Source organism: Populus alba, chromosome 5, assembly GCF_005239225.2.
Source record: "Populus alba chromosome 5, ASM523922v2, whole genome shotgun sequence".
Taxonomy (NCBI): Eukaryota; Viridiplantae; Streptophyta; class Magnoliopsida; order Malpighiales; family Salicaceae; genus Populus; species Populus alba.
Genome location: NC_133288.1, coordinates 18,260,498 through 18,286,577, shown reverse-complemented (window position 1 = coordinate 18,286,577; position 26,080 = coordinate 18,260,498). Strand labels below are relative to the sequence as shown.

At 34.2% G+C, this 26,080-nt stretch overlaps 2 protein-coding genes across 7 annotated transcripts; one reads left to right on the top strand and one right to left on the bottom strand.

Annotated features, from left to right (window-relative positions):
• The first annotated feature begins 216 nt into the window (after positions 1–216).
• LOC118029273 (serine/threonine-protein kinase STY46) lies at positions 217–10,464 on the top strand. 5 transcript variants are annotated; one of them, XM_035033119.2, is made up of 16 exons: positions 217–697; positions 831–945; positions 1,777–1,886; positions 2,113–2,166; positions 2,842–2,914; positions 3,806–3,916; positions 4,344–4,394; positions 5,770–5,909; positions 6,006–6,113; positions 7,267–7,340; positions 8,054–8,229; positions 8,702–8,797; positions 9,188–9,268; positions 9,402–9,452; positions 9,872–10,012; positions 10,089–10,464. In XM_035033119.2, exons 1-16 carry the CDS (start codon positions 513–515, stop codon positions 10,116–10,118), a joined length of 1,596 nt encoding a protein of 531 aa, XP_034889010.1. In that variant the 5' UTR covers positions 217–512; the 3' UTR covers positions 10,119–10,464. The 5 variants fall into 5 exon arrangements, with proteins under 5 accessions (XP_034889010.1, XP_034889009.1, XP_034889012.1 ...); XM_035033118.2 differs by having other exon boundaries at positions 2,047–2,166; XM_073409351.1 differs by lacking the exon at positions 217–697 and adding an exon at positions 1,031–1,103 and having other exon boundaries at positions 832–945; positions 1,719–1,886; positions 2,047–2,166.
• A 5,823-nt stretch (positions 10,465–16,287) lies between these two features.
• On the bottom strand, positions 16,288–17,735 carry LOC118029271 (uncharacterized). 2 transcript variants are annotated; one of them, XM_073409588.1, is made up of 3 exons: positions 17,189–17,735; positions 16,820–17,152; positions 16,288–16,600 (listed from the first exon to the last, which is right to left on the bottom strand). In XM_073409588.1, exons 1-2 carry the CDS (start codon positions 17,696–17,698, stop codon positions 16,847–16,849), a joined length of 816 nt encoding a protein of 271 aa, XP_073265689.1. In that variant the 5' UTR covers positions 17,699–17,735; the 3' UTR covers positions 16,288–16,600; positions 16,820–16,846. The 2 variants fall into 2 exon arrangements, with proteins under 2 accessions (XP_073265689.1, XP_034889007.1); XM_035033116.2 differs by having other exon boundaries at positions 16,820–17,734.
• Between the last annotated feature and the right edge of the window lie 8,345 nt (positions 17,736–26,080).

The following is a 26,080-nucleotide window of genomic DNA, read 5'->3' as shown; positions in this document are numbered from 1 at the left end:
TGCTCCCCTTTTGGTACGACAATGGCATTTTTGCGATTTACTCGAAAACAGGGACCAGCGCTAAGAACCCGTAAATTCTCCAGATCGTCAAGAGCATTCTAGTAATTCCAAGACTTTATCCGCTTCCCTTGAAGTTTATAAATAAAAAAGTAAATGGTACCCCCACTGAGAAGAAATGAATAAAGAAAAAATCCTGACCCGAAATTCTCCCCCCCCCCCCCTCTCTATCTGCTCAGTGCTCAGCAGTCAGTTCTTCTAGGCGTTGAATTTGAGTCTCATTTTCTGCTACAGCTTCTTTCTCGTAGGACGAAATTGCCCTTGGTTTACCTTCAAAACCCCAAACCTAACCCTATTTCGTGTGTCCTTTCAGATTCTACTATACGTCAAAGATCCTATCCTCTCTCCTCAAAAAATCTCCCCTCTCCATGGAACCAGTAGGAGCAGAGGAAGCTTGCTTATAGTGCAAAAACAGGATAAAAAAAAAAAAAGACAAGCCAAGGGAAGAAAATCGAATGGATTTAACGGAAGGAGTTGGAGAGAGCTCTTCACCGCCGAGAAGCTTTGGTAGTGTTAGCAACTACGATGTGCGGAGCGACGTGTATAATCGCTTCATAGAGAGTGGTCACGAAGAAGCTGTTTCTAATCCTGAGTTGTTTCGCGAACTCCTCGACTCTCACTTCAATCGCTTGCCTGCTAGGTCTTTTTTTTTTTTGAATTTTATTCGCATCATATTTTATCTTCTGTATTTTTATTTTAATTTGCGATAGAGTGTGAATCTTTAATTTATTTCTACAACTTAATTTTTGCTTGTTTGGTATTGTTATTTTCAGTTATGGACTGGATGTTAACATGGATAGAATAGAAGATGTTTTGCTACATCGAAAACTTCTTGCGATGGCGAAGGATCCAGCGAGACGTCCTGTTTACCATATCCGTTTCTTAGAGGTACTGCCCTGTTCTTCATCTTCTTTTGGTTAGTACCACTAGCTTTGGCTGTTGATGCTTTTTATTTGTTGAATCACTTTGTTAGCTAAGCCTTACAATTTCTACGGAACTTTGCTGAAGGAGAATTATCTGAAAATGAAGCGTGATATGAAACATTGGTAAGGTAGCCTATGATAACTGACATTGCTGAAAATATTAATGACATTGTACCAGTCATATGGTAAATTGAGTGCTAGAGTGATTAACTGAGTTTTACTAGGTTTACAGGGATTGAGATCAACCTTGCTTTGTGGGATACTTCGGGTTCTAGTTTCTATGGTCGATATTGTTAATGCGTATAGTTTCAAAACGATGAATTTGAATCTATATTTCTAGTATGGAGTTTCTATATTCCACAGCTCTGATGTTATATTTTTTTGTGATATCATATAAAATTTATTTTACGCCTCAATGCCTTTTGTCTAGTTACACTAATACATCAGCATCCTGGGACCTTTTTTTGTTAGCTATCATTTGGGTTCTTTGGGGTTTAGGGTTAAAAAACACATGAGTGTTTGGACTATAGATCACTTGCGCACAGTGCTCTACAGGTTAATCAGGCTGTTTGACTTTTAGTTTTAGAATTTTTTTGCTGGAATGCTTTATCTTGTAGCAAATATTAAAGGTCACCTTCTAGTACCAAATCCTAAAATTGATTCTGAACTACTAAAGAAACTTATGATATATTTAAAATGACGGTACACTTATGATTTTGTCCCGCTATTTTGTTTCAGTAACGCATCTTACATTCTATGCTCTGTCTGCTTATTTTCTCCTTTTGCTTCTGGGAAGAACCTTTGCACTAAAACAGAGGGCAATGGTGACCAACAGTTTATTGGTATGGCTCCTTTCCCAAGGCCAGCGTGTGACATAGATGATGGAGCTGTGCCATCACAAAAGAGGTATTGCATCCATATAGATCTTATTTTTATGTGCATAGCAATGAGCTTTTAACTTTATTTTTGTTCATTTAGTGAGCATGTAAATGTAATGATTGTACTTTATTGTTGGTTTGTCAATGCATTTTTTTTTATTTGTTATTTATGCCATTTTGGTAAGTAGAATCAGGGATTGTACGATTGAATTTGAACCTTGCTCTAAGCTTGAGGATCTGAATTTGGATGTTAGAAAGAGCTCCAAGGACATGGAGGAGAAGTATCATCCAGAGGATGTATCCAGAAGGTACTTCCTCAATGAAGAATTGTTTCTTTTGTGACTATTTTTTTTTATTTTTTATTTTTTTATCATGAAGAGTGAAACATTATTATTTTTTAACTTAGCTATGAATGGAATTTTTTTTGTAATTGGGGAATTTCAAGAGTTTGCTTTTAGTGCAGGGGGTTCACTCTGTATGTTTAGTGTAATTGCCAATATTTGTATCTGTTTTGGTTTCTATGTTCTTCTTTGGGGTTGGAATGAGAGTGTTTCCCTCATTATCAAGCGTATAATTTAAATGACAAGCCTAAATGGAGCAATGCTCTATGTTATTCCACATTGCATGTCAAATTCAAATAGCTGTTATTTTCTTTTTGATCTTATCCTTTACCGTAACATTCCTAGGTTTTTAAAAAGGAGTACAAGTTTTATACTTTTAATCATGACAAACTTAATTTTCTTTCTTTTTTCTTTGGATGCATTTTTTAAAATTAGTTAGAATAAGATGTCTGTTCTATTTGTAAATGGAAGACAGGATTGTTGTACAGTCATGGATCTGTTTGCTATATTTATGAAATTGAGATTAGCTTGAATTATACCTATATATGTATAAAAAAGATGAAGTGTGCTAGACCACTAATATATTCTTTATATTGCTTTTCTATATTGGAATTAAGTTGGTTGCTTGGAAACTTAATGCAGGCAAGAAGTTTCACATGTCCCAATTCATGAAGTAATATTTTCTACTGTAGATAAGCCCAAGCTTCTTAGTCAGGTTTGTTTGGGAAGCCTCATGCTTTTTTTTTTTTTTTGAATGTTTTATTAATCTTTTGAGTTTTACCAAGTCCGTTTCCATGTTCATAATCCTTTATTAACACGAATGACACAATTTTTTGGCATTCACATGTTTAGAAGTTGAGTTCAAATTTAATCCTATTAAATTGTATTGCATTCATTGTAATGTGTTTGAGTGGATGTAAGATTACCTCAGCATAAGGGGGAAAAGAAAAGAAACCAAGCTTGAAGTTTGCCTTTGGTATTTATTTCTCCATAAGAGTAAAACCAGGCTTGAAGTTAGTTGCATTGTTTTTCCTCTTCTGTATTAAAAAACTAACCATAATTGGACGTGGGTTGTTCAAATACAATGAAAAGAGCATTTCATTGTCATGGTTTTGTTTTCCATTGCAGCTTTTGAAAATGTTATGGGTCCCTTTACTTTATGTTCATCAGCTGTTGGATTCACTGTGTATGCTATGGATAGGACTTCCACTTGTGCAGCCTGTTGGTACATGCTATTAGATGCAGTTTGCCAAGCAAAATCTGCAGCCCGTTGGTATTTGCCATTATCCTTCACTGGGAAGGAAAGCATGACCATAACTCCTTAGATTTACCTGTAGAGCCTTAAGTTATGAAGCTCTCAACACATCTCTTCCGAGATTTTATTGAGCTTTGGTAATGCATCTTAAGGTCTTATTTTCCAATCTAAAGCATATTAATAGAATGGAATTTATAAATTTTGTAAGCTTATGATGTTCAGATATGTGCTTAACTACAAGGTAAAACCCCTGCTAAACTCAGTTGAACCAATAAAACAATAAGGCTTGGTTAAATCTGGTGGTTTGAAATGAGTAATGTGAATTTCTTCTGATGACATGTTTTCTTTTAGCTTTCTGCTTTGCTTTCAGATATAGAGCTTAACATCCGCGAAGCTCATGTGTTTTCAACTACTGATGGCTACTCTCTGGATGTATTTGTGGTGGATGGGTGGCCTACTGAGGTACTTGATACTCATTAAGATATGTGTTTGTATTCCCAATATATTTTGTTTTTGTACTTAGAGATTTAGTATAACTCATTCCTACTGTTGAAGGATCTTAATGATATGGGAGTTATTCTTTTACTCCTGTTGCTCATCTTTAAATTAATCTCTCATGCCTTGCATCATAATAATCACACTGATGAGTTCTGTACTTGTTACCTGAATTTCAAATGAAATGATTAATAAGCTTGAATTTTCTTTATAACTACTATGTTTCCCTTTTTGTTTGGAAAATTTGCAAATTTGTTTCTTAAACAAAACAAACTGTGCTTATCCCCGGACAGTGTGGCCTCATATTATATTAAGGAGCATTGCGATTATATCTCTTTATGACAGGGTTCTGTGCTGAGTCCAAATGTTGCTGACTTTGCAATGTTGTGGCCAGGATACAGATGATTTGTATAAGGCTATGGAAGAAGCAATTGCTAGAAGCGAGGTAATTTGTGTTTCAGTATAATCCTATTGTTTGTTTTTTGGTTCACTGTTTTGCTTTAATCATGCTAACGTCCAGCAGAAGTATTGGTCAATAATGAAAGAATCAGAGAATATATATTTTTATATTTATCAGATCATTTTTTCTAGATTTACTATACCTTTTTAAAGAGTACAAAAAAAAAAAAAAAGGGATCCTGAGAATTGTGTATTCTATTTTCACCTTTTTTGCTGCTTTTGAGTTTACCTGTCATACCTAGCAGAAGAAATCCATGCATACCATGGAAGAGAATTTAGCTGTCTCTGTTAATGGAGGACATATAAAAATGAAAAGCATATGAGAGTTGTGAAGGGTTATAGCCTGTGAACAGAATTTTAGAAAATTTTTCTCATCTAGCTGGGGTAGTTCCAATTCAAGCTGCTTAATTTATAGTTCTCTGCTGTATCTTCTGGAAGAAGAATGGATATTTTGGGTAAGAGTTTGTCTTTTGTGTGCACTTTTCTTTTTCATTCCCCAACTACAAATAATTTGGAGCAATTTGAGTACCCATTGCCCGCCATAGTGCATACATCAGCGAAGCCTCTGTATATTAATTCAGCATATATCTCATCTTTTAATTGCACAGAACTGTTCAGATCGCTTGAAGCATATTCGCTTTCTTGTGACTACTGTCAATTTCAGTGTCAGGTGTGGTTTGTGTGTGTCTCTGTTTAATTTTTGTTCAAGAGATAAAACATATGTTGTGATGAGCTTTGCGGTGCATGATCAATGCATTGTTCAAGCAGGCAATCCTTTATAAACAACTACATTTGGGCCTTGTTTGCTCAGCCTTGTGGTGTCCTATTAAGAAAATGTGGCACCTCTCAATTCTTGGATGCCGACTTCTGATACTTCTTACCACTGCTGATGCATGTAGTTTTAATTTATGACGGAACTAAATGTCTTAGTCTATAACCTGCAATCTGACAGTCGGATGAAGTTGCTGGCTGTCACTAATAATTCATAAATTAGAAGTTCTGTTGATTTACTATATTGAAGGTTAATGCATATTGAGGTTAGAGAAGCTTAGTTTAGTACTTCTCTTTTCATTGCTTGTAGACATTAAAACAACCTAAATTCGTGTCAATGAAGTTTTTAAAATTAAATTCCTTTCTGTCACTCCATGCCTGACTTATTGAGGAGATCTTGCCCCTGTTCTTGACTTTAAGCTTTTGATCGGGACATGTTTATCACTGTTGTCTTCTTTAGACTCTCCCAAGTCTTAAACTTGCTCGACCCTCTTCTAACATGGGCTCCTATTTTCAGCTTCTTTTTTTTTTTTTTTTTTTCTCGCTAAACAAAGAATAAAATGTTCTAACTATTCTCTCTGGAAATACAGGGGTCGTGGTCCAGTTCTTCACATTCTCATTCATCTGTAGGTGAAGCTGCAGCAGCTCAAGCAAAATCTGGAGATTGGGAAATAGATAGAAGGTTATTGAAGATAGGAGAAAGAATTGCATCTGGATCTTGTGGAGATCTGTGAGTTGGGATTTTCAATTTTTCTACTTTTCCTCAACTTCATTTTTGGCTGTCCTCCATTATCGTTCTCATCTGCCAACTTCTGTTAATCTAAAGGTATCGTGGTGTTTACTTTGGTGAAGATGTTGCCATTAAAATTCTTAGATCTGAGCAATTAAACGGCACTCAAGAAGAAGAGTTTGCTCAAGAAGTGACAATTCTAAGGTGAATAGTTTGAAATGAAGTTCACTTCGTACATCTTTAAATTGATTCATGCTAAACTAATCATGCAAAAATGTTTAAGCATTTAACTTCACATTTCAATCATGCCAATTTAATTATCTTCTTCAGAGATTCTTTTAACAAGTTTTATTAATAGAGGAAGTGAAGGTTATTGGAACTTTGTTGTATGAGCTGTCTGCTCTCACATGAACTCCCCATGTATATCTGTCATGTTGGCCTTGATATGCGCAAGGATCCCTGAGAGTATGATCTGAGACTGTAATGAATCTGGGTAATGATATTACTTTTGGTTTTATGTGATGTGCTTGACTGTATGATTTGACTTAAGTGACACTTGAAATATTTATTTCCTGGAAAAACCTGTACTTTCTACCTACTGGTTTGACTCTATAACATAAAAGGCATTTTTTTTTCCTTGGGAAAAGATTTTTGCCAGAATTGACTATCTGCTATAGCTAGCTTTTGGAACCTAAAAATTCTGTATCCTTTGTTAAGGGGTTTGAGATTGTGTTTGTCTACATTAGTCTCTTTTAAACTTTATTTTCATTGTATGCATTCTTTTTTCTCATACAAAGGGCTATTCATATCCTTCTCCTCAAAATGCTTTATTTATTTTTGAATTAAAACAAATTATACTATAAAGCATTGGTTGAATTCAGGGATTTTGAACCCCCTTACCTTTTTTGTCTAATATCTGTCATTTGATTAACCTGAATTAATCTGTCCTTCAAGCAGCCATGAAGTAGACTTTTATTTGATTAACCTGTGTTATGTTTTCTTTATTAATTCGTACCATTTTATATGATTTTAAAAGTGTTGCAGAAAACCATGAAAAAGAGTGATGGTATTCAATTCTCATTGGTGTCCAAAGACATGCCCTTATTTATACATCCATATGGAAGTAAAGAATTCCTCTTATCTTCAGAGTGGAAATCTCTTCCGTTTTTGGTTTAGTAATGATGTCATTTAGCACTGTAATCTGAAAGTCCAGGCATTTAATTGAGCATGGATTTCCTTTCCAATTCCATTTGAGCTGTTAATATTCTGGTTGCTCCACTTTACCATGATTCTAAGCATTTTTATTGTTAATTAGTTTTACATTTGTACCTGAATATGCCCATTTTTCTTGATACAGGGAAGTCCAACATAGAAATGTTGTTCGTTTTGTTGGTGCATGCACTAAATTTCCACATTTGTGCATAGTTACAGGTACTGAACTATACAGGAAGCAAAATCTTTCTTTTCATCGTTCTTTCTTTTCACACTGTTTTATTTTATCAGAATGATCAGACTGCACTTCCCTAAAGAGAACTTAAGGCTTTGCACTTCTATTTAATGTTGTGCTTTTTTGTGGGGCTCTCTCTTTTCAGTAACTGATAAGAATTTCGCTCTCCTCATTTTGTTTTTCAAATTAAAAACTGGAATGGAAACCTCTGGGGCTTATTGTGAGTATCAACGCAAATCAATTTATGACTATTTGTGGCTGATGATCATGAAGATTTATTGGATCATGGAGCATTTGCTTTTGTGGCTTGCTGTAGCATTATTTGTTCCCGTGAAATATTTTTAGATTTTATAGTAGGGTTTTAACTTCCCTAAGTTGTTTTGGCCAGGATTTATTTTTACCATCATTTTGATCAAGTTAATATTTAACACATTGCCTTCTGTACCCATCTCTCTTTGCATTAATCTACCAAAGTTGAAAATCATGCTTGTACATGTGTTAATGCTTTAATATGGCATACAAAATTTCCATTTTCATATTTATTTTGTTAATATGAATTCCAAGTAGGTATAATTGGTTCCTGGCTTCCTTTTTGTAATTTATTTAATTTCTAATGTATTTGATTCTGTACTTGTTTGCTTGCTTGTCTTCTGTTTCATTGAAATCCTCTATAAGGATATGGTGTTCTTGCTTGCAGAGTTTATGCATGGAGGAAGTCTCTATGATTACTTGCATAAGAACCATAATGTATTGAAGCTCCCTCAATTGCTGAAGTTTGCGATTGATGTTTGCAAAGGAATGGAGTATTTGCATCAAAACAACATCATCCATAGAGATTTGAAGACAGCAAATTTGCTCATGGATACTCAAAATGTAAGAGTTTTTATTTTGATTGATTGAAGTGACATTTGTATTTGCTGACCTCATAAGCTTGATAAGTTATTTAAAAATATTCCACATTTTCTGATGCTTCCTTGCTGTTTGGCTGCATGGTTGATGAGCTGGCTTTTCTATCATCATTATGTCTCCTTTCAATGATTTCGAGTTTTTAAGCAATTTTTCTAATCTGTATGTGGCTTCTGTTATAAGCTCTTTTTATGTAAGGATCCATGTCACAGGTCGCTCAATTAATGTATGGAGCATGAAGATCCAACATTGTTTTCTTTTGCTTAGTAGTGGCTTGTTTGGGTTATAAATCATCAATGTGGCTGACTATGAATGTGATAGGCTGTCCTTCCATTTTATACCTGTATTGAACTTGTATTGTTCAGAATAGATTGATGAAGTCTTATGCAAATTCATTAAAAAAAATCTTAATTAAGTTAATAGTCATTTTTGCCTCAAGGTTGTTAAGGTAGCAGATTTTGGGGTTGCTCGGTTCCAGAATCAAGGGGGAGTAATGACAGCAGAGACGGGAACCTACAGATGGATGGCACCTGAGGTTTGTATTTTTTTAGTTCCACTGTGTAGGTATGTGTTTCTTGCTTCTTTACTATAAAGAGGTACTAGCTTCTGTTATCCCAAGTTAAGGATCTTTGTGATGATTCAAATCAACTCCTTGATTGATCAGCTGCCTTCTAGGAAAAAACTCTCACAATCCGTGTTTCTTTGGTAGAGATCTTGTGTTTTAATCTCAACTTTGATGAATTGAGAGAATATACATCCAATAGTTTCATCCTCATTTAAGACAAAAAAGAAATGGACCTGGATTTTGTATGTGTTTGCCAAGTTCATGTTCGTTTTGAGCTTTCAACTTCTGGGCAACATCATGTGTTCTGGTCTCTTCGAACTTGCATCCAATTATCTTATATTATAATTTGTTTGATTCAAGGTCATCAACCATCAGCCATATGATCAGAAAGCAGATATATTCAGCTTTGCTATTGTATTGTGGGAGCTAGTAACTGCAAAGGTATTTCATAACAGCAAACCTTGCACTAGAGCTTTTATGAAATTAATCAATGTTACAAATATTAAAAAAAAGAAAAAGAAAAGAAAATCACTAGTGAAGTGATCGTGAAGTGACATTTTTATTGTTGTTTTAGATTCCATATGATAGCATGACTCCACTACAAGCTGCCCTGGGAGTGAGACAGGTTTGTATTTCTATGTAATGGTTTATATTGTGATTTATTAGTCTATTTTGGCTTTGAATTGGATTCAGAAAGGCACAAAAGTCTTCTTTGCCTCCTTGTTTTGTGATATGTCGCGTGCATTTTTACTTTGTAACTGCAACTGCAAGTGTTTGTGTTCTGGGAAGGAGTGGCATTAAAATCCTGTTGCATTGGATAACAGGTTCGCTGCATTCAATTGTAGTAGTAAGATGAAAGCTGCTTCTCAGTGTTTATGACATGTTATTTCGAAGTTTAGTTACAAACTAGAGACATTTTCATGATCGGTGTTTGTGCTAGATAGATGGTGCTTTCTCGATTGCATTTTGAAAGCATTCTAGGGTTGACATGAGACGAGCTAATTTAGTCAATAGTTTCACTTTTTTTACTTAAATATTTTCCAGGGGCTGCGTCCTGATCTCCCTCACAGTGCACATCCAAAACTATTAGACTTGATGCAAAGATGCTGGGAAACAGTTCCTGACAGGCGGCCATCCTTCTCTGAGATAACAGTTGAACTTCAAACACTTCTGCAAGAAAGTCAGGTGGGTTTCTTTACACTTCTTTTACCCGTTGATTGATACAGAAGACGCATGTCTAACTCAATGATTGACCTGTCAGGAAATTATGGACGCGGTCAATGGGAACTGACAATTTCTGTATGCAACAATCTAACGCCCGTTTTGATGAATTGCCTTTTGTTCTTTCAACATAGTTGTGTTAAAAAAGAAAAACATAGTTATATAGAGGTTTTATTGTACAACCTAGGGAAAAGGATTTTAGGCTTGTCCGTGACAACACTAAAGAAACAAAGAGTAAGGGCTTTTTTTTTCCTTTTCGTGGATCCAGTTTGCATATAAGAATTACTAATGAGATTTCAAAGCTTTTTAGTATCAAGACGTGTATACTTTCCTACAAAGATCAGTCCCGCGTGAATTTTGTTGTAATTATGATGGCGCTGTATTTGTATTTGAAGGTTTTTATTTATTTTCCAACATATGAATTGCGAACACTGTAGCCATCTGTTTTTGAAGGATTCTTAGTCCTTGATTACAAACCTGGGAGCTTCTGGCAGATGTAACTGGAAGAGAGAGAATCCTCTTCCTGCAACGACAAGTCGTGCATCTATTTATGAAAGACTCAAACATTTCAAATGCATAATGACGAGTAATGTCAAAATAATTCAAGTCTCCGCATTTCATTATGTATCAATTTATAAAGATTCAAACGCATATATCCTGCAATACTTTGGGCCACATGGTCTGAAGATGGCTAGTGTGCGAAACGAGGATGGTATGAAAGATTCTAATTCGGAGCAAGGCTAGATCCATTTTGTTGTCTGTTGAGTGTTGACGTACCTCCCTTTTCTTCCCAATTTGTAGGTGCTCTGCTTGATGCCGAGGCCATCCAGCCCATTGTTAAACACGAGTGAGAGCTATATGATCGTCAGGCCCACTCTTGGGCTTTTCTCATGGAACTGAGGTGCATGAGTAAGAGTAATAAATTTATTTTGTTTGCTTAAATCCGGATATAGTATATCCTTCGTTGGCTATGCTAATCTATTAATTTTTTCCCCATTTGAATTAATAATGATTTAATTATACATACGTTAAGTCTTGAGAATCAAATTATATTTATTTAATTATTTGAAGATTGCATGGGCAAAAATAACAAGATGGTAACATTTTTTTTTATTTTTTTAAGCATGATTGTAGAAGTTCAGGATCAAAATATACTCATTTGCTGCGTAGAAGGAATCTGTATTAGAAGTGTGTGTGTGTGACTTATCACTTTCCTAAACAAAAATGCTTTACATGCATCTTCTTCTTCTTCTTTTATGAAATGGTGAAGGAACTCATTACTTGAGATTAGAATAATAATCACGCAGATTTTGAGACTAAATTCACCATTTTCACGGGTTTAAAGTATGCTGTCGTAATATAGAACATCTACACTGAAGCAGGAAATCTTCCTAGTGGTAACTAAGAGGGAATAAATATGTTAGTTTGGTGTTTTGAACTGGTTATTCATATGATTAGGACACAGCATGTTTTTGTACATGCTATTATTCATGATGCTTCATTTCCATCTTCCGGATAAGAGAAAAAGTTAATTGACTAATCTAATCTAATATATTATATATTGGGTTTTTGGATCCTCTCGTGTTGTTTTAAGAATATGATCAGTCATGTTACAAATCCCATCATTGATTTTAAATTAACTCAATAATCTAGATTAAGTTAAAGAAATAAAATAATGAGGAGTTAGGTTATCTATCCATTCAATTTGAATTAAATTAAATTAAATTTAATGAATATAAGAGAATTCCAGTCAATGTCTTTCTTGAAAAATACACTTAATCTAGATAAAAAAAAATTGATAACTAATTAACTCCTCATTATTGTATTTCTTTTACTTAATCTAGATTATTGAATTTAAAATCAATGATGGGATTTGTAACATGACTGATCATATTCTTAAAACAACTTTATCCATTCTTTTAAAAAATAATTTTTGATAGTTTAATGACCATTTTTATCCGAAAAATAGATAAACAGTATATGAAAGAAACATAAATATATAAAAGTGCATGAGAGTGAAACAACACATAAAAAAAAAATATACTATATATAAAATAGATAGATTTGTTAAAAAAAAACAAAAAAAATGGCGGAATGTTGAAAAACTCTTGAGGGGCCATTGAAAACCCATCCTAAACCGAGGGTCTGTCTCGCTCTATCTGTCGGTTTTCCTGTTTGTAATTTATATTTTATGTTTTGATTGTATAATTAATTAAATGTGTGGTACTTTATATTGTAGATACAAGTGTCATTTCAACGGAGACTATGGACAGCAGTAAGACACTTGTATATGGGAGCCAATTCACTGATAGGAATGTATTTAGATTATTTATTTTATATAGATTAATATTAATGTTAATATAGCTTGTGGTTATCTTAATTAATTATATAAGCTCTAAAATTAATGACTATATAAATTTTTAATAATTCTAAGATAATTTAAACTAATAACCATTGAAAAGCAAACTCAAAACGTGATCAATTTAGCTACCTTGAGAATTGTATTTTGATTAGCTTGAGATGTTAATTGTGGGTTAATTATATCTGTTGTTTTATTTAAAAAAAATTTAAAATTAACTTAATTAATTTTTAATTAGATTCTACTAAATCAACCAAATCATTAAAAACTCATTGAATTAATCTAAGTTTTACAATATTAATTTTCTTTTCAGTTTGATTTGAAACCAAGTTAAAGTCAGGCTCCGAATTCCTACGTCAATGTATGTGCCTTATGTGCCAATATAGCACGAATTTCATGCAAGATAATTGACAGTAATTTAATCAAAAACTACTATCTTGTGAGGTATTGACCTTGAGCTGGAGGACCAAGAGAATAGTCTCGACCCTAAACCACGTTACAATCTAATCGAATAATAGATCTTGTAAGGAATTAATTAAACAATAGATTGTTGAATGTGCTGCCAAGAGAATAATTGTATCGTCTGGCATATTTTGTCGCCAAGGAGAGAATCCCAGGCCTTCATTACGCCGGGCAAACTAATCTTACATTGGATTAAAAGATTTCAATTGAGTTTTTCGTTCGAATTCCTTACAAAATTAAATGAAATCATTAACTAAATTATATATGTGGCTTGGACTTAATAGCTTCATAAATTAATTTCCATGCAGGTGCATTTTATTGCCTTCCTCTTGCTAATGTAGCATCATAGGGGGAAAAAATTAATAAAATTACGAGCACATTCATAGGGAAAAAAAGGAGTAAATATAAATTTGGGCGAGAGGGCAATTATATAATAATTTCTCGATTGACATGAGAATAAGATTTATGTGAATACTTGAGGGAGGGGTTAGCTGGTGAGATTAATTTGTCGCTATTTATGTGCAATAATAAGATGACAATATAAAGTAAAGATAAAGCAAAAGAGAGCATAAAATTGGGGGACCTCTACAAAGAGTTTTCGTCAAATATGACAAACCGGCACTGAATTAAAATCGTCCATGCGGAGATGGAGAGACACTGACATTCATTCAATTAGTTTTCTGTAATCTAAGTATTTATTTATTTCTAGATCCATCGTTTTTTCTTCATATTTCAAGGATTTTGCTTTTAGGTGGGGAAACCACAAATAAAACCCTTTCCTTCTTCGGTGGAAATTCTAGCCATAATGTCGTTTCTCGTGTACACATGCTTTTTTTTTTTTTTTTATTACTATTATTATTATTGCAAGTTGGTGAAGAAAGCAACTTGCAATAATAATAATTAGTTTGTTATATATATATATATATATATATATTTGCATACATGCCATTGGATTTTCTTGATAATGAAAGCAACAAGCTCATTGAATTTCTTTTTTACGTAGAATTGTCAAACTTAAAAGAGTATTCTGTCACTAAAATATTGAAAGCAACAAGCTCATTGAATTTCTTGCAATAATAATAATTAGTTTGTTCTTATATGCAAATATATATATCTTTGCATACATGCCATTGGATTTTTCTTGATAACGAAAGCAACAAGCTCATTGAATTTCTTTTTTACGTAGAATTGTCAAACTTAAAAGAGTATTCTGTCACTAAAATGTTGGAAAATAATATAAATATATATATATATATATATATATATATATATAATTAAGTTATTTTTATTCTTATAAAATGCCTTGTGTTCTAATATATTTTCTAAATCTTTTTTAAACGTAAATAAAATTGTTTAGTCATTGTTAATGTTTTTTCTATAAAAAAATTTGTGTAAAAGTTGATTTGATATAATCAGGTTAACTTGACAAGTACAAAGACTACTTAGACGATCGACACAAACATTGCTTGACTAAAAATTAAAAATGATATCTAAAAAAAATAAAATAAAATTAGACTTAAACATATTGGATCAACCCTGGTTAACTTGTCATATCTGCAATCATATTCATAAGATCATAATAACCCTATAAAAAGTAAATTGAAACAAATTATAAAGTATACTTCCCAATTAATCCAATGTTATAGAATGCAATTGAAAAAAATCAATTAAAAAATTACTAAAAAAGCAGTTCGAGTTAACCTGTCAAACTTAGAATTTAAATTATAAGACCGGGATAAACCTATAAAAAGTAATTAAAACAAATTATAAAACTTAATTCTCAATCAATTCAATGTTGAAGAATGAGATTTTAAAAAAATTAATTAAAAAAAGGATACAAATAACAACCGCTGTCAACCTAGTTTAATACGTCATGCTCTTGACTTTGTTCATAAAACCAGGATAACCTCATAAAAAGTAAATTGAAAAATATCTTTAGTTAACTTGAGTTAATCTATAAAATCCACAACCTGGGTAATAAAGCTGAGATAATCTCATAGAAAATAAATCAAAATCAATCATGAAGCATAATTCACAATCAATCTAATATTAAATGATAAAATTAAAAATAAATTAATTTAAAAAATAAGATTAAAAATAATAATTTAATTCAATCCAAATTAACATGTGAATAGTATGAAATGTGGTGATGATCACAAGTCATTCTTTTTAGTAATTGATAGGCAAACTACTGATCCCTATGATTGTGATCCATTTCTCTTTAGTGCTTTCCATATATAATTCCATTTCTTGCTAACAAGTTGCAAAGTAAGGAAGCTTACCTACTAAATGTTTTACTGGCTAGCTAGCACTGGCCATTCCCCTTTTCAGATAGTCTTGATTAAATAAAAAAATAAAAAAAAAAGAAGATGAGTATAATTTATACTTGTTTTATTAGTAGCGCCACACCGTGGATATAATTCTAAGTTAATTTTTTTTTTAAAAAAATTGATAATGTTGTGGACGCGTCTTCAAATAGTTTATGGCTGGTAGAAAAAAATTAAAAATTATATAAATCGAGAAAGAGTTATTAAAACTAATTAAATAGTAAAAAAAAAAATCTATTTTTCCTCCTATTTAGATTGTCTTTTTGCACTTGTCTGTTTTCACGTAACCTTCTATTCCTTCATTTCGGAGTTCTTAGAATGAAAGGACTGGTGGCGTTAATTTCCCAGCTGCTTATTCCGTTAACATCTTGGTAATCTCTGCATTATTTATAGTTTTTGATTGATAATATTTTTTATTTAGAAATAAATTAAAAAATGATATAAGTTTTTAAAAAATTATTTTTAAAATTAACATATCAAAACAATCCAAAAACATAAAAAAATATATTTTTTTTAAAATAAAATTTAAATTTTTTTAAACACAAGTTGGACCGTGTTTCTAAACAGTCCCTTAAATAACATAAAAGAAAAGAAAATCAAGTTAATTTAAACTTGTCAGTAGTGAATTAAAATTTTGGGATTTCATCAATTAATTAATGCTGTTGATTATAGTAGTGGGAAAACCGCTTGGAAAAAAAGAATTAGCAGTATGGTGCAAAGAAATATATTTAATTAGCTGTATATATTCATAACTGAATGATATTAAAATTAAAAACTTAATGAACGCAACTTATATCTAGAACATGCTTCTCAGATCTCAAGTGAACCAAAAATAACTCCACTGTTTATCCAATGGGGACTGAGCAAAGTAATAGTCTTTTCATTCCTTTTGCCATGGCCAGCTCCAATGACCTTGAACACCCACGTATTTATTTATTTCTCTTTTAAATATATTTATTATTCTCCTCATTCTCTGCTACTCAAGCCTGCCGATTTTACGAGATAGACGATGATTGCTGCACTTAATCCAAACCACAGTACATAATATTTGTAACCAAAATAAAATAAAATAATTAATTACTTACAATAAGAAAAAAGAAATATTATTTTATTACTCCTCATATGAAAACAGCCATGCATGCATAGCACAACAGGTTGAAAAATACAAACGCATAAGCTACTTTTCAACAGAGCAGATTAACCGGTGACTACAACTTTCTAAGAATAGACTAAACGAGGAAGCTGATCTTTTCTTCTACATGTCTCTCTTTATTCATCATATAAATAAAAACACAGAGCTCCACCAATGCAGTAGCTTGATCCCTTAATTTCCTAATTCCTCGCAAAAGCTCCTGCACCCATCCTTTTCCTTATTACATGCATGTCACTCTTCCCTTTAATTACCTGTCAAAACACACATAAATTGGATCTCTGTCAATATATACACTGGTGCATATTATTGGCAATATTTACTAATATTTATTTTATTTGGGAAGAAAGTAAATAATTTAATGCAGTGCTGCACCAACATATTTACGCCTGATGACATTATATTTTCAGGTTTTTGTTAATTAAGATACATATATACTTAGCATTGTCAGGATCATATATAATTGGGTTTACCTTGAAACAATAAATGATAGCTGTATTCTAGTAATGGTGAGGTGGAGGGGGTGATGCGTAAATGTAATGGGGTGGTGGTGGTGACTTGTATACTGGTGGTGGTGGTGGAGGAGACTTGTATTTATAAACTGGAGTAGGAGGTGGGGGAGGAGACTTGTATTTGTATGGCTTCTTGGGAGGAGGTGGTGGAGGAGACTTGTGTACTGGTGGTGGTGGAGGAGGAGACTTGTATTTATAAACTGGAGTAGGAGGTGGTGGGGGGGACTTGTATTTGTAAGGCTTCTTGGGAGGAGGTGGAGGAGGAGACTTGTAAACTGGAGGAGGTGGTGGGGGAGACTTGTACTTGTATGGCTTCTCGGGTGGTGGGGGTGGTGACTTGTAAACTGGTGGTGGAGGAGGAGGAGACTTGTAAATTGGAGGTGGTGGGGGAGATTTATACTTGTACGGCTTCTTGGGTGGTGGGGGAGGTGACTTGTAAACTGGTGGAGGGGGAGGAGGAGACTTGTATTTGTAAACTGGTGGAGGAGGGGGTGGAGACTTGTACTTGTAAGGATGTGATGGTGGTGGTGGAGAATGAACCGGAGGAGGCGGTGGTGACTTGTACTTGTAGGGCTTTTTGGGTGGTGGTGGAGACTTATGCACTGGTGGAGGAGGCGGGGGGGACTTGTACTTGTAAGGGTGTGGTGGTGGTGGAGGAGAATGCACTGGAGGTGGCGGTGGCGGGGATTTGTAATGGTAAGGAGGAGGAGGTGGTGGAGGCGATTTCTTAGGAGGTGGAGGAGAGGAGTATTCGTAGTTTGCTGTGGTTTGTGATGGCAAGCAGAGAGAGATTGCTACCAGTAGAAGAGTAGCAGTAAGAGAGGCCATTGAAGACCTCATTTTTGCCAACTTTGCTTTGGTTCTGATTCTTAGGCAATCCGCACATCCCTTTATATAGATTCGATACCTTACCCTTGAACACGTAAACCAATCATGGTAAAATAGACCTCGGATAAGTTTTTAAACTTGGTGAAAAGACATGGAAATAAAATAATTAATTTGAAACAATTTGACTTTTAAATAGTTGATTTGCCTTGATCGGAGTCTGCAAACTCAGCAGGAATCGAGTACTAATTAAGACTATCCATGCATGTCCTTTGTTCTTTAGCTTTTGTAATTTCCAAACCAGTTGCTCAAGCGGGAAGTCATCCTTATTTATTTATTTATTTCTTCTTTTTTAAAATAAAAAACCATTTATTTCTGCATACAGAGCTAGTTTTGAAAACGTTAAAAGGACCTAACTTCTCATGACTCCCCCCCCCCCCCCCGAGGGACCGGCGGCTACGACTTCGACGTCTTAACCACTGCCTGGCTTCCCTCGAGTACCCAGTTGCGTTCACTTTCAATTCGCCTTCACACTCCTAAATTCCAATTTATCTAGAAGTCAGCTTCGAATTAATATCCTTAAAGGGTAAATTCAAAAGTAAGATCTGGTTTGGATTAATTAAAAAAAAACATAGTAAAACACTATTATAGATATATTTTCCTGTTCATTGGAAAAGTTCGCTTTTACCATTAAAAAAAAACTACAGAAACTTTCAATTGTTGATAAAATCATCCTTTTTCTTTTGATTCATTAGTTATTGTAAAATTAATTAAAAATAAATTAACTAGGATATCTTTTCTATCATGTAAAATAACTATATTACCTTTAAAATAAAAAAAATAAATTAAGCTTTGGTTAAGGGCTCTTTTGTTCTTTTTTTTAAAAGTTCACGATAAAATTACGGTCATACTCTTAGAAAAAAAATGAACATGGACAAATAAATTTTTATATATTTTTTAATAGTTAAATTACATAATTACTTTTGAAATCTAAAAAAAATAAAGTTAATTTCAAGAGCATTTTAGTCTTTCTCCATTTTTCTATGTTCTTCTTAATGGGTAAATTCAAAAAAAAAAAAAAAGTATTAATGAAACAATTGCAATCAAATTACGGATGCATGCAAAACTTCTAGCTATGAACCATGCTCAAGAATGATATAAGAAGAAAAAACAAAGGCAATATTGAATATTTTAGTCACCGACTCTTAATTAAATACCACACCAAATACTTCTGCAACACTACAAAATACAGCTATTGGATTAGAATAATTACCAATTTTAAGAGAACGAATTCAATGACAAAGACCCTCCTCTAGTTAAACTCATCTACGAGATGCAATTTTTGAGCTCCTCCCTTTTCAACTTCTTTTTTTTCCTGGCAATATAGGTAGTACAGCTTGATGAAACTTAGAATATTATGCATGCATTAAATCAAGGCGGCCATGTATCTGTATGATGGTCCTCCATGGAGAAATTAAGTCATTAATCTTCAGTACGGCACAGGAGTAGGTGAAGACTCAACCAACTTAATCTCTTTTAGCTTGGAGAAAGACGACGTAAAAGAAGCATAAAACTTCGTCTTTGAATGTTTCTCTACCTTTAATTACTATATTTGTGTAGAAAGAGATATCTAGACAAATACATCTACCCATCTAGTTATCTCAAATTTTCCAACAGCTGAAATTTCAAAGTTGGCTTGTCTTTCGAAACTTTCTATCCTTTTTTATTTTATTTTATTTTGTTCAGTATTATTATAGGAAATTACATAATATAAGATATATATAGTTAGAAAAAATTAATAGGCTTAATCTTGTGTTGTAATCTCTACATTAACTATTCTATACCATCCTACATATATAAATATAAAAATTTGACTAATTAATTGGTCAAGCCTCTTGTTCTTATCAACTTTGTATTTTTTTTTTTTGAAAGATGTGTATATTATATAAGCGTCAAAGTCTGACGGGAATAGAACAAAAGCTACGCAATATCTTAATATGGCATAAAGTCATATGAAGGATAAAGCGCAACTTAAGATAAACCAAAGCAAAGAAAACCATACAAAATCCATCCAAATGAGCTGAAACCAAACATTCCTCAACAAAACAAAACAGAAAATACTCAAAGACATAATGGGAGAAGAAACAATAGCAAGCCCATAGAAAAATGGTGGATTCAAAGCCAGGCAACAAATTCACTTGATCTCCGCACTCCTTGCTTAGCCAAACCATCTGCCATGCAATTACTTTCACGAAAGATATGAGAGAAGGTGATTGAAACAAAATATGCTTTCAGTCTATTAACATAGGAGAACAAATTATGATGCTTCCAGTGACGACTGAGAGGATTAGTCATCCAGCGAATAGCATTGACAGAGTCAGATTCGATGATGAGGTGTTGATGGTGTAAATGACAATTAGATGCTGATAGATCAATGGCTTTCACAATAGCCCTTAAACTCAGCAATATTAGAGTCTAAAATACCAACTGGAACAGAGAACATACCGAGCACATGGCCATGATGATTTCGCAGCACACCACCTATTCCAGAGGGGCCTGGCTTACCAAGAGAAGAGCCGTCCACATTCCATTTGAGCCTATTAATCATAGGAGGAGACCATATATTTTTAATTCCTGAAAGAGTGAGCATTGGACCACCGAAGCAAGCCATCTGCCGATCTGATCAGATCTGAAGGGGAGTATGGAAAATCTGAATGGATAGCTTTTAGCCAAAGACATAGACGGGTGATAATAAGAAAAAAAATTGAGTCATAATCAGGTGTCTTCTGTTGGAAAATGAGATCATTTCGAAGGAGCCAAAGAGACCATGCCACTGAGAAGAACAACATCAACCATGCCTTCCTTTGAAAATTACCATGCACCATGGAAGACCATTGAGACCACATATCTGAGAAGCTCTTTGGGCAACACCAAACTAAACCCCACCATTTAATGATTTTGGACCAAATGAGCCAATGCTTATGGCAGTGAAGCAGAATATGGTCCACCGATTCTGCTTCAACAAGGCAAATAGGGCAATTTGATTCCGAGCTACTCAAGATACCTCTTCGAACCAACATACATCGGGTGTTGAGTCTGTTAATGATAGCCATCCAGCAAAAGATCTCTACCTTAGGAGGGACAATACCTTTCCAAAATCCAGCAAATGAGAAGGCATTGTTTGTGGAAGGCTTTGGACTCAACAATCCGCAGAGAGATTTCACTGAAAATCTTCCTGAATTATTGTCCTTCCAAATTAGTCTATCCTCTCCATCTTTGTCCATGAGTACTATTGATAGGATTGCATATAGTTGATCAAGCAAGCCAATGTTTGCGCCCCCGTAGTGGACGTATCCATGAAAAAAACCAAATCCACTCATACCCTTCCCACATTCCCATCTTAGCAATGGTGGCATCTTTGTCATTGGATAATTGGAAAAGAGTAGGGAAGTGATCTGCTAAACAGTGATTATTAAGCCAGCAATCAAGCCAAAACAAAGTTTTCTTGCCATTTCCGATAAGGACCAAAGATTGCTCATTCACAATATCCTGCAACTTATTATTTCTCACACAATGATTGACAATCCGAGACCATGTAGTTGCAGTTCCTGGAATAGGAGCTTTGCAGCAGCAGATTAGAGCAATTGGTGTTGTAGATGCTTTTGATCACACCCTTCCACATACTTGATTCCTCCAACCTAAACCTCCATAACCATTTAAAGAGCAGAGCTGTATTTTTGTCCCTTAAAGAACCAATCCCAAGACCACCCGCATGTTTTGGAAGAGTAACAGTTGCCCAGCTAACATTGCATATTTTGTGCCTTTCCGCATTTCCAGACCAGAGGAAGGATCGAAGTTTCTGATCAATTTTGGAGGCTACCGTAGTAGGCATGGGGAACATAGATAGGTAGTAGATGGGGAGATTGTTGAGCACAGATTTAATCAAGCACAAACGACCCCCAATAGATAAGAATCTGCCTTTCCACGAAGCCAACCGATAACTGATATTGCGCAAAATAGGGTTCCACATTGTAGCTCTGCCCAAGTTTCCACCGATGGGGAGCCCAAGATACATGAGGGGCAACTGATCCTGCTTGCATCTGAGAAGCTGAGCTGTGAAGGTACATGTATGAGCTGCTACACCCACACCCACAATACTGCTTTTATGAAAATTGACCTTCAGCCCTGAGACAAGTTCAAAGCAACTTTGTATTAGAGCCGTAACATATTAAAACTTTCTTTCCCTTTCCCCAATGGACTCTGCCATGGCTGCTGTTTCTTCCCTACAACATAGAGTGTTACAACTCCTACATCTCAATTTGTAGGTGTTCTGCTTGAAGCCGAGGCCATCCAACCCATTGTTAAACACGAGTGAGAGCTATATGATCGTCAGGCCCACTCTTGGGCTTTTCTCATGGAACTGAGGTGCATGAGTATAAGTAATAAATTTATTTTGTTTGCTTAAATCCGGATATAGTATATCCTTCGTTGGCTATGCTAATCTATTAATTTTTTCCCATTTGAATTAATAATGATTTACTTATACATACGTTAAGTCTTGAGAATCAAATTATATTTATTTAATTATTTGAAGATTGCATGGGTAAAAATAACAAGATGGTAACATTTTTTTTATTTTTTTAAGCATGATTGTAGAAGTTCAGGATCAAAATATACTCATTTGCTGCGTAGAAGGAATCTGTATTAGAAGTGTATGTGTGTGACTATCACTTTCCTAACCAAAAATGCTTTACATGCATCTTCTTCTTCTTCTTTTATGAAATGGTGAAGCAACTCATTACTTGAGATTAGAATAATAATCACCCAGATTTTGAGACTAAATTCACCATTTTCACGGGTTTAAAGTATGCTGTCGGAATATAGAACATCTACACTGAAGCAGGAAATCTTCCTAGTGGTAACTAAGAGGGAATAAATATGTTAGTTTGGTGTTTTGAACTGGTTATTCATATGATTAGGACACAGCATGTTTTTGTACATGCTATTATTCATGATGCTTCATTTCCATCTTCCAGATAAGAGAAAAAGTTAATTGACTAATCTAATATATTATATATTGGGTTTTTGGATCCTCTCGTGTTGTTTTAAGAATATGATCAGTCATGTTACAAATCCCATCATTGATTTTAAATTAACTCAATAATCTAGATTAAGTAAAAGAAATAAAATAATGAGGAGTTAGGTTATCTATCCATTCAACTTGAATAAAATGAATTAAATTTAATGAATATAAGAGAATTCCAGTCAATGTCTTTCTTGAAAAATATTCACTTAATCTAGATAAAAAAAAATGATAACTAATTAACTCCTCACCATTGTATTTCTTTTACTTAATCTAGATTATTGAATTTAAAATCAATGATGGGATTTGTAACATGACTGATCATATTCTTAAAAACAACTTTATCCATTCTTTTAAAAAAATAAATTTTGATAGTTTAATGACCATTTTTATCCGAAAAATAGATAAACAGTATATGAAAGAAACATAAATATATAAAAGTGCATGAGAGTGAAACAACACACAAAAATAATACTATATATAAAATAGATAGATTCATTAACAAAAAAAACAAAAAATATTAATAAGTGATGCGGAATGTTGAAAAACTTTTGAGGGGCCATTGAAAACCCATCCCAAACCGAGGGTCTGTCTCACTCTATCTATCGGTTTTCCTGTTTGTAATTTATATTTTATGTTTTGATTGTATAATTAATTAAATGTGGCTGTTACTTTATATTATAGATACAAGTGCCATTTCAACGGAGACTATGGACAGCAGTAAGACACTTGTATATGAGAGCCAATTCACTGATCGTAATTTATATTTTATGTTGTTCGACTATTATTATCTTGAGATGTTAATTGTTGGTTAATTATTTATGTAGTTTTATTAAAAAAATTATTTAAAATTAACTTAATTAATTTTTAATTGAATCTACTAAATCAACCGAATCATTAGAAACTCATTAAAATTAATCAAGTTTTACTTTTTTTTTTTTTTTTTTAGTTTGATTTGAAACCGAGTTCAAGTCGGGTTCCGAATGTCTACGTCGATGTATGTGCTTTATGGTCTATATAGCACGAATTTCATGCAAGATAATTGACAGTAATTTAATCAAAAACTACTATTTTGTGAGGTATTGACCTTGTGCTGGAGGACCAAGAGAAGAATCTCGAACTACCCAGTCCACGTTACAATCTAATCGAATAATAGATCTTGTAAGAAATTAATTAAACAATAGATTGTTGAATAAGCTGCCAAGAGAATAATTGTATCGTCTGGCACATTTTGTCACCAAGGAGAGAATCCCAGGCCTTCATTATGCCGGGCAAATTAACCTTACATTGGATTAAAAGATTTTAATTGAGTTTTTCGTTCGAACTCCTTACAAAATTAAATGAAATCATTAACTAAATTATGTGGCTTGGACTTAATAGCTTCATAAATTAATTTCCATGCAGGTGCATATTCTTGCCTTCCTCTGGGTAATGTAGCATCATAGGGGAAAAAAATTAATAAAATTACGAGCACATTCTTTCTATTTTTTTATTTGACAAAGGGATCAAATGCTTGAGAAGTGTAACCTACTCGCAAAATGTCCCAACTAAACACCTCGCCTCCATCCCCCCCAAAGCACCACCTGCACGGCTCTTCCAAAATCCTCCTCACACACCTTTCTCAAAACAACACATCAACATCAGCTTCTAAAAAATGTCTTGATACAAACCTTCCCATACCTGGCCCATCCTCGGCTTCTACCTGCAAAACCCCTGTCCCTGCACCCTGTACCTTCATCAACAATGATGCAGAACATGTTAAGCTGTTTTTCGAGAGATTTCCTTCATGGGTGGACTATCAAGATTTGAAAAGGGCTTTTTGCAAACTTGGCCGAGTTTCCAAACTCTTTGTATCCAAGCGCAAAACTGTTCTTGGAAGACGTTTTGGATTTGTGGACATTTCATCCTCCTTATCTATCTCATCTCTTTGTGATCAAGCCAGCCGGATTTGGTTTGATACATACAAATTAATAGTGAACCCTGCTAAATGGCACCCCCTTAAAACTTCCCCTTCACCACCACCAAAACATGTACTCAAGCATGTAACACCATAACACCCCCAGCTTTCATTGATAGATCATAGGTCTTTTGCTGAGGTACTCACAAACACAAAACCTCAAATAGCCACTACGAGTAGAAGAATGGTGTAGTACGACTCAACAGAGGAAGATAAAGAATGGTTATATAGAAGCTTGATAGGAAATATTTTGCCAAATGTTGACGTTGCAACACTGGAAGCAATGATATTGAAATCAAATGTCAATACTATGAGCTTCAGATTCCTAGGAGCTAGTAAGGTGATCATCACCTTTGGGGACCAGTTGGCTTCAAAGAAAGAACAAGACAATGAGGGGTCCATCTTGAAATCACTACTCAGTAACCTTAGACAGTGGGAAGGAAGGACTAAAACTTATGATAGATTTACTTGGATAGCCATCTTTGGCTTACCAATGGAAGGTTGGAACAGAAACTGCTTTGACATTATTTTGCAGGGCTGGGGAACTATTGTTGGTTACGATACAACGTGTGTTAGTCAGGGGGCCATATCAGGTATCAGGGTTCTTATTAGAACCATAAAAATGGAACCTTTGCATGATAAAGTGAGTCTTAAGCTTGATAAAATACAAGTTGAGGTCCTGTTAAATGAAATAAAGGGTGATTTCATTCCTTCCCTCACAACAGTCAAACACTCTATGGACGTCTCACTTTACACAGAATCTGTGCTATTCGATGATGGAGAAGAGCAAACGAAAACTATATCTGCAGCAGTAATCCCCAAGGCTACAAGACAAAATACTGAGTTTGAATTCATTTGTACGTTGGGCAATCAAGATCAGAACGACAACATATTTCTTAACACTGGCATATCACCACTGTACCTGCATCCAGAAATTACAGAATTTTGCAGCCACGTAACTTTATATGAAGAGTTGGTGTACGAAGACGGTAACCATTTAGCATTGGTACTATATGATTATGCTAGGGTGGCTACAGCTGATTCGAGAGAGGTAGATGAGCAACAAGTAATGTGTATGCTTGGAAGAGATGGGTTGGATCAGCATAAGGTCTACAATAGTGGAGTTATAAAGAAGATAGGCCGGGGGAAAAAGCAGAAGCCCTCTAGAATGGACCAACAAAAGGGTCATAATAGTGGTAGCTCAAGCATTGGGCCATCTTTTGCTAATTTTATTATCCCCATTGCTGACCAAACTGAACTCGCTGATCTAGAATTAAACAATAGGAGATCTTAAAGGAACAAAGCAAAGAAGCTGTCACGTAAAGCACCGACTGTTAAGAGAAGAAAACCACGAACA

Excerpts from the sequence above, each read along its gene's own strand:
- LOC118029273 (XM_035033118.2), top strand. The coding sequence starts at position 513 with ATGGATTTAACGGAAGGAGTTGGAGAGAGCTCTTCACCGCCGAGAAGC. Across the intron at positions 1,887-2,046 it reads GCTGTGCCATCACAAAAGAG|AATCAGGGATTGTACGATTG; the intron begins GTATTGCATCCA and ends TTTGGTAAGTAG. Across the intron at positions 8,798-9,187 it reads ACAGATGGATGGCACCTGAG|GTCATCAACCATCAGCCATA; the intron begins GTTTGTATTTTT and ends GTTTGATTCAAG.
- LOC118029271 (XM_035033116.2), bottom strand. The coding sequence starts at position 17,698 with ATGAGGTCTTCAATGGCCTCTCTTACTGCTACTCTTCTACTGGTAGCA.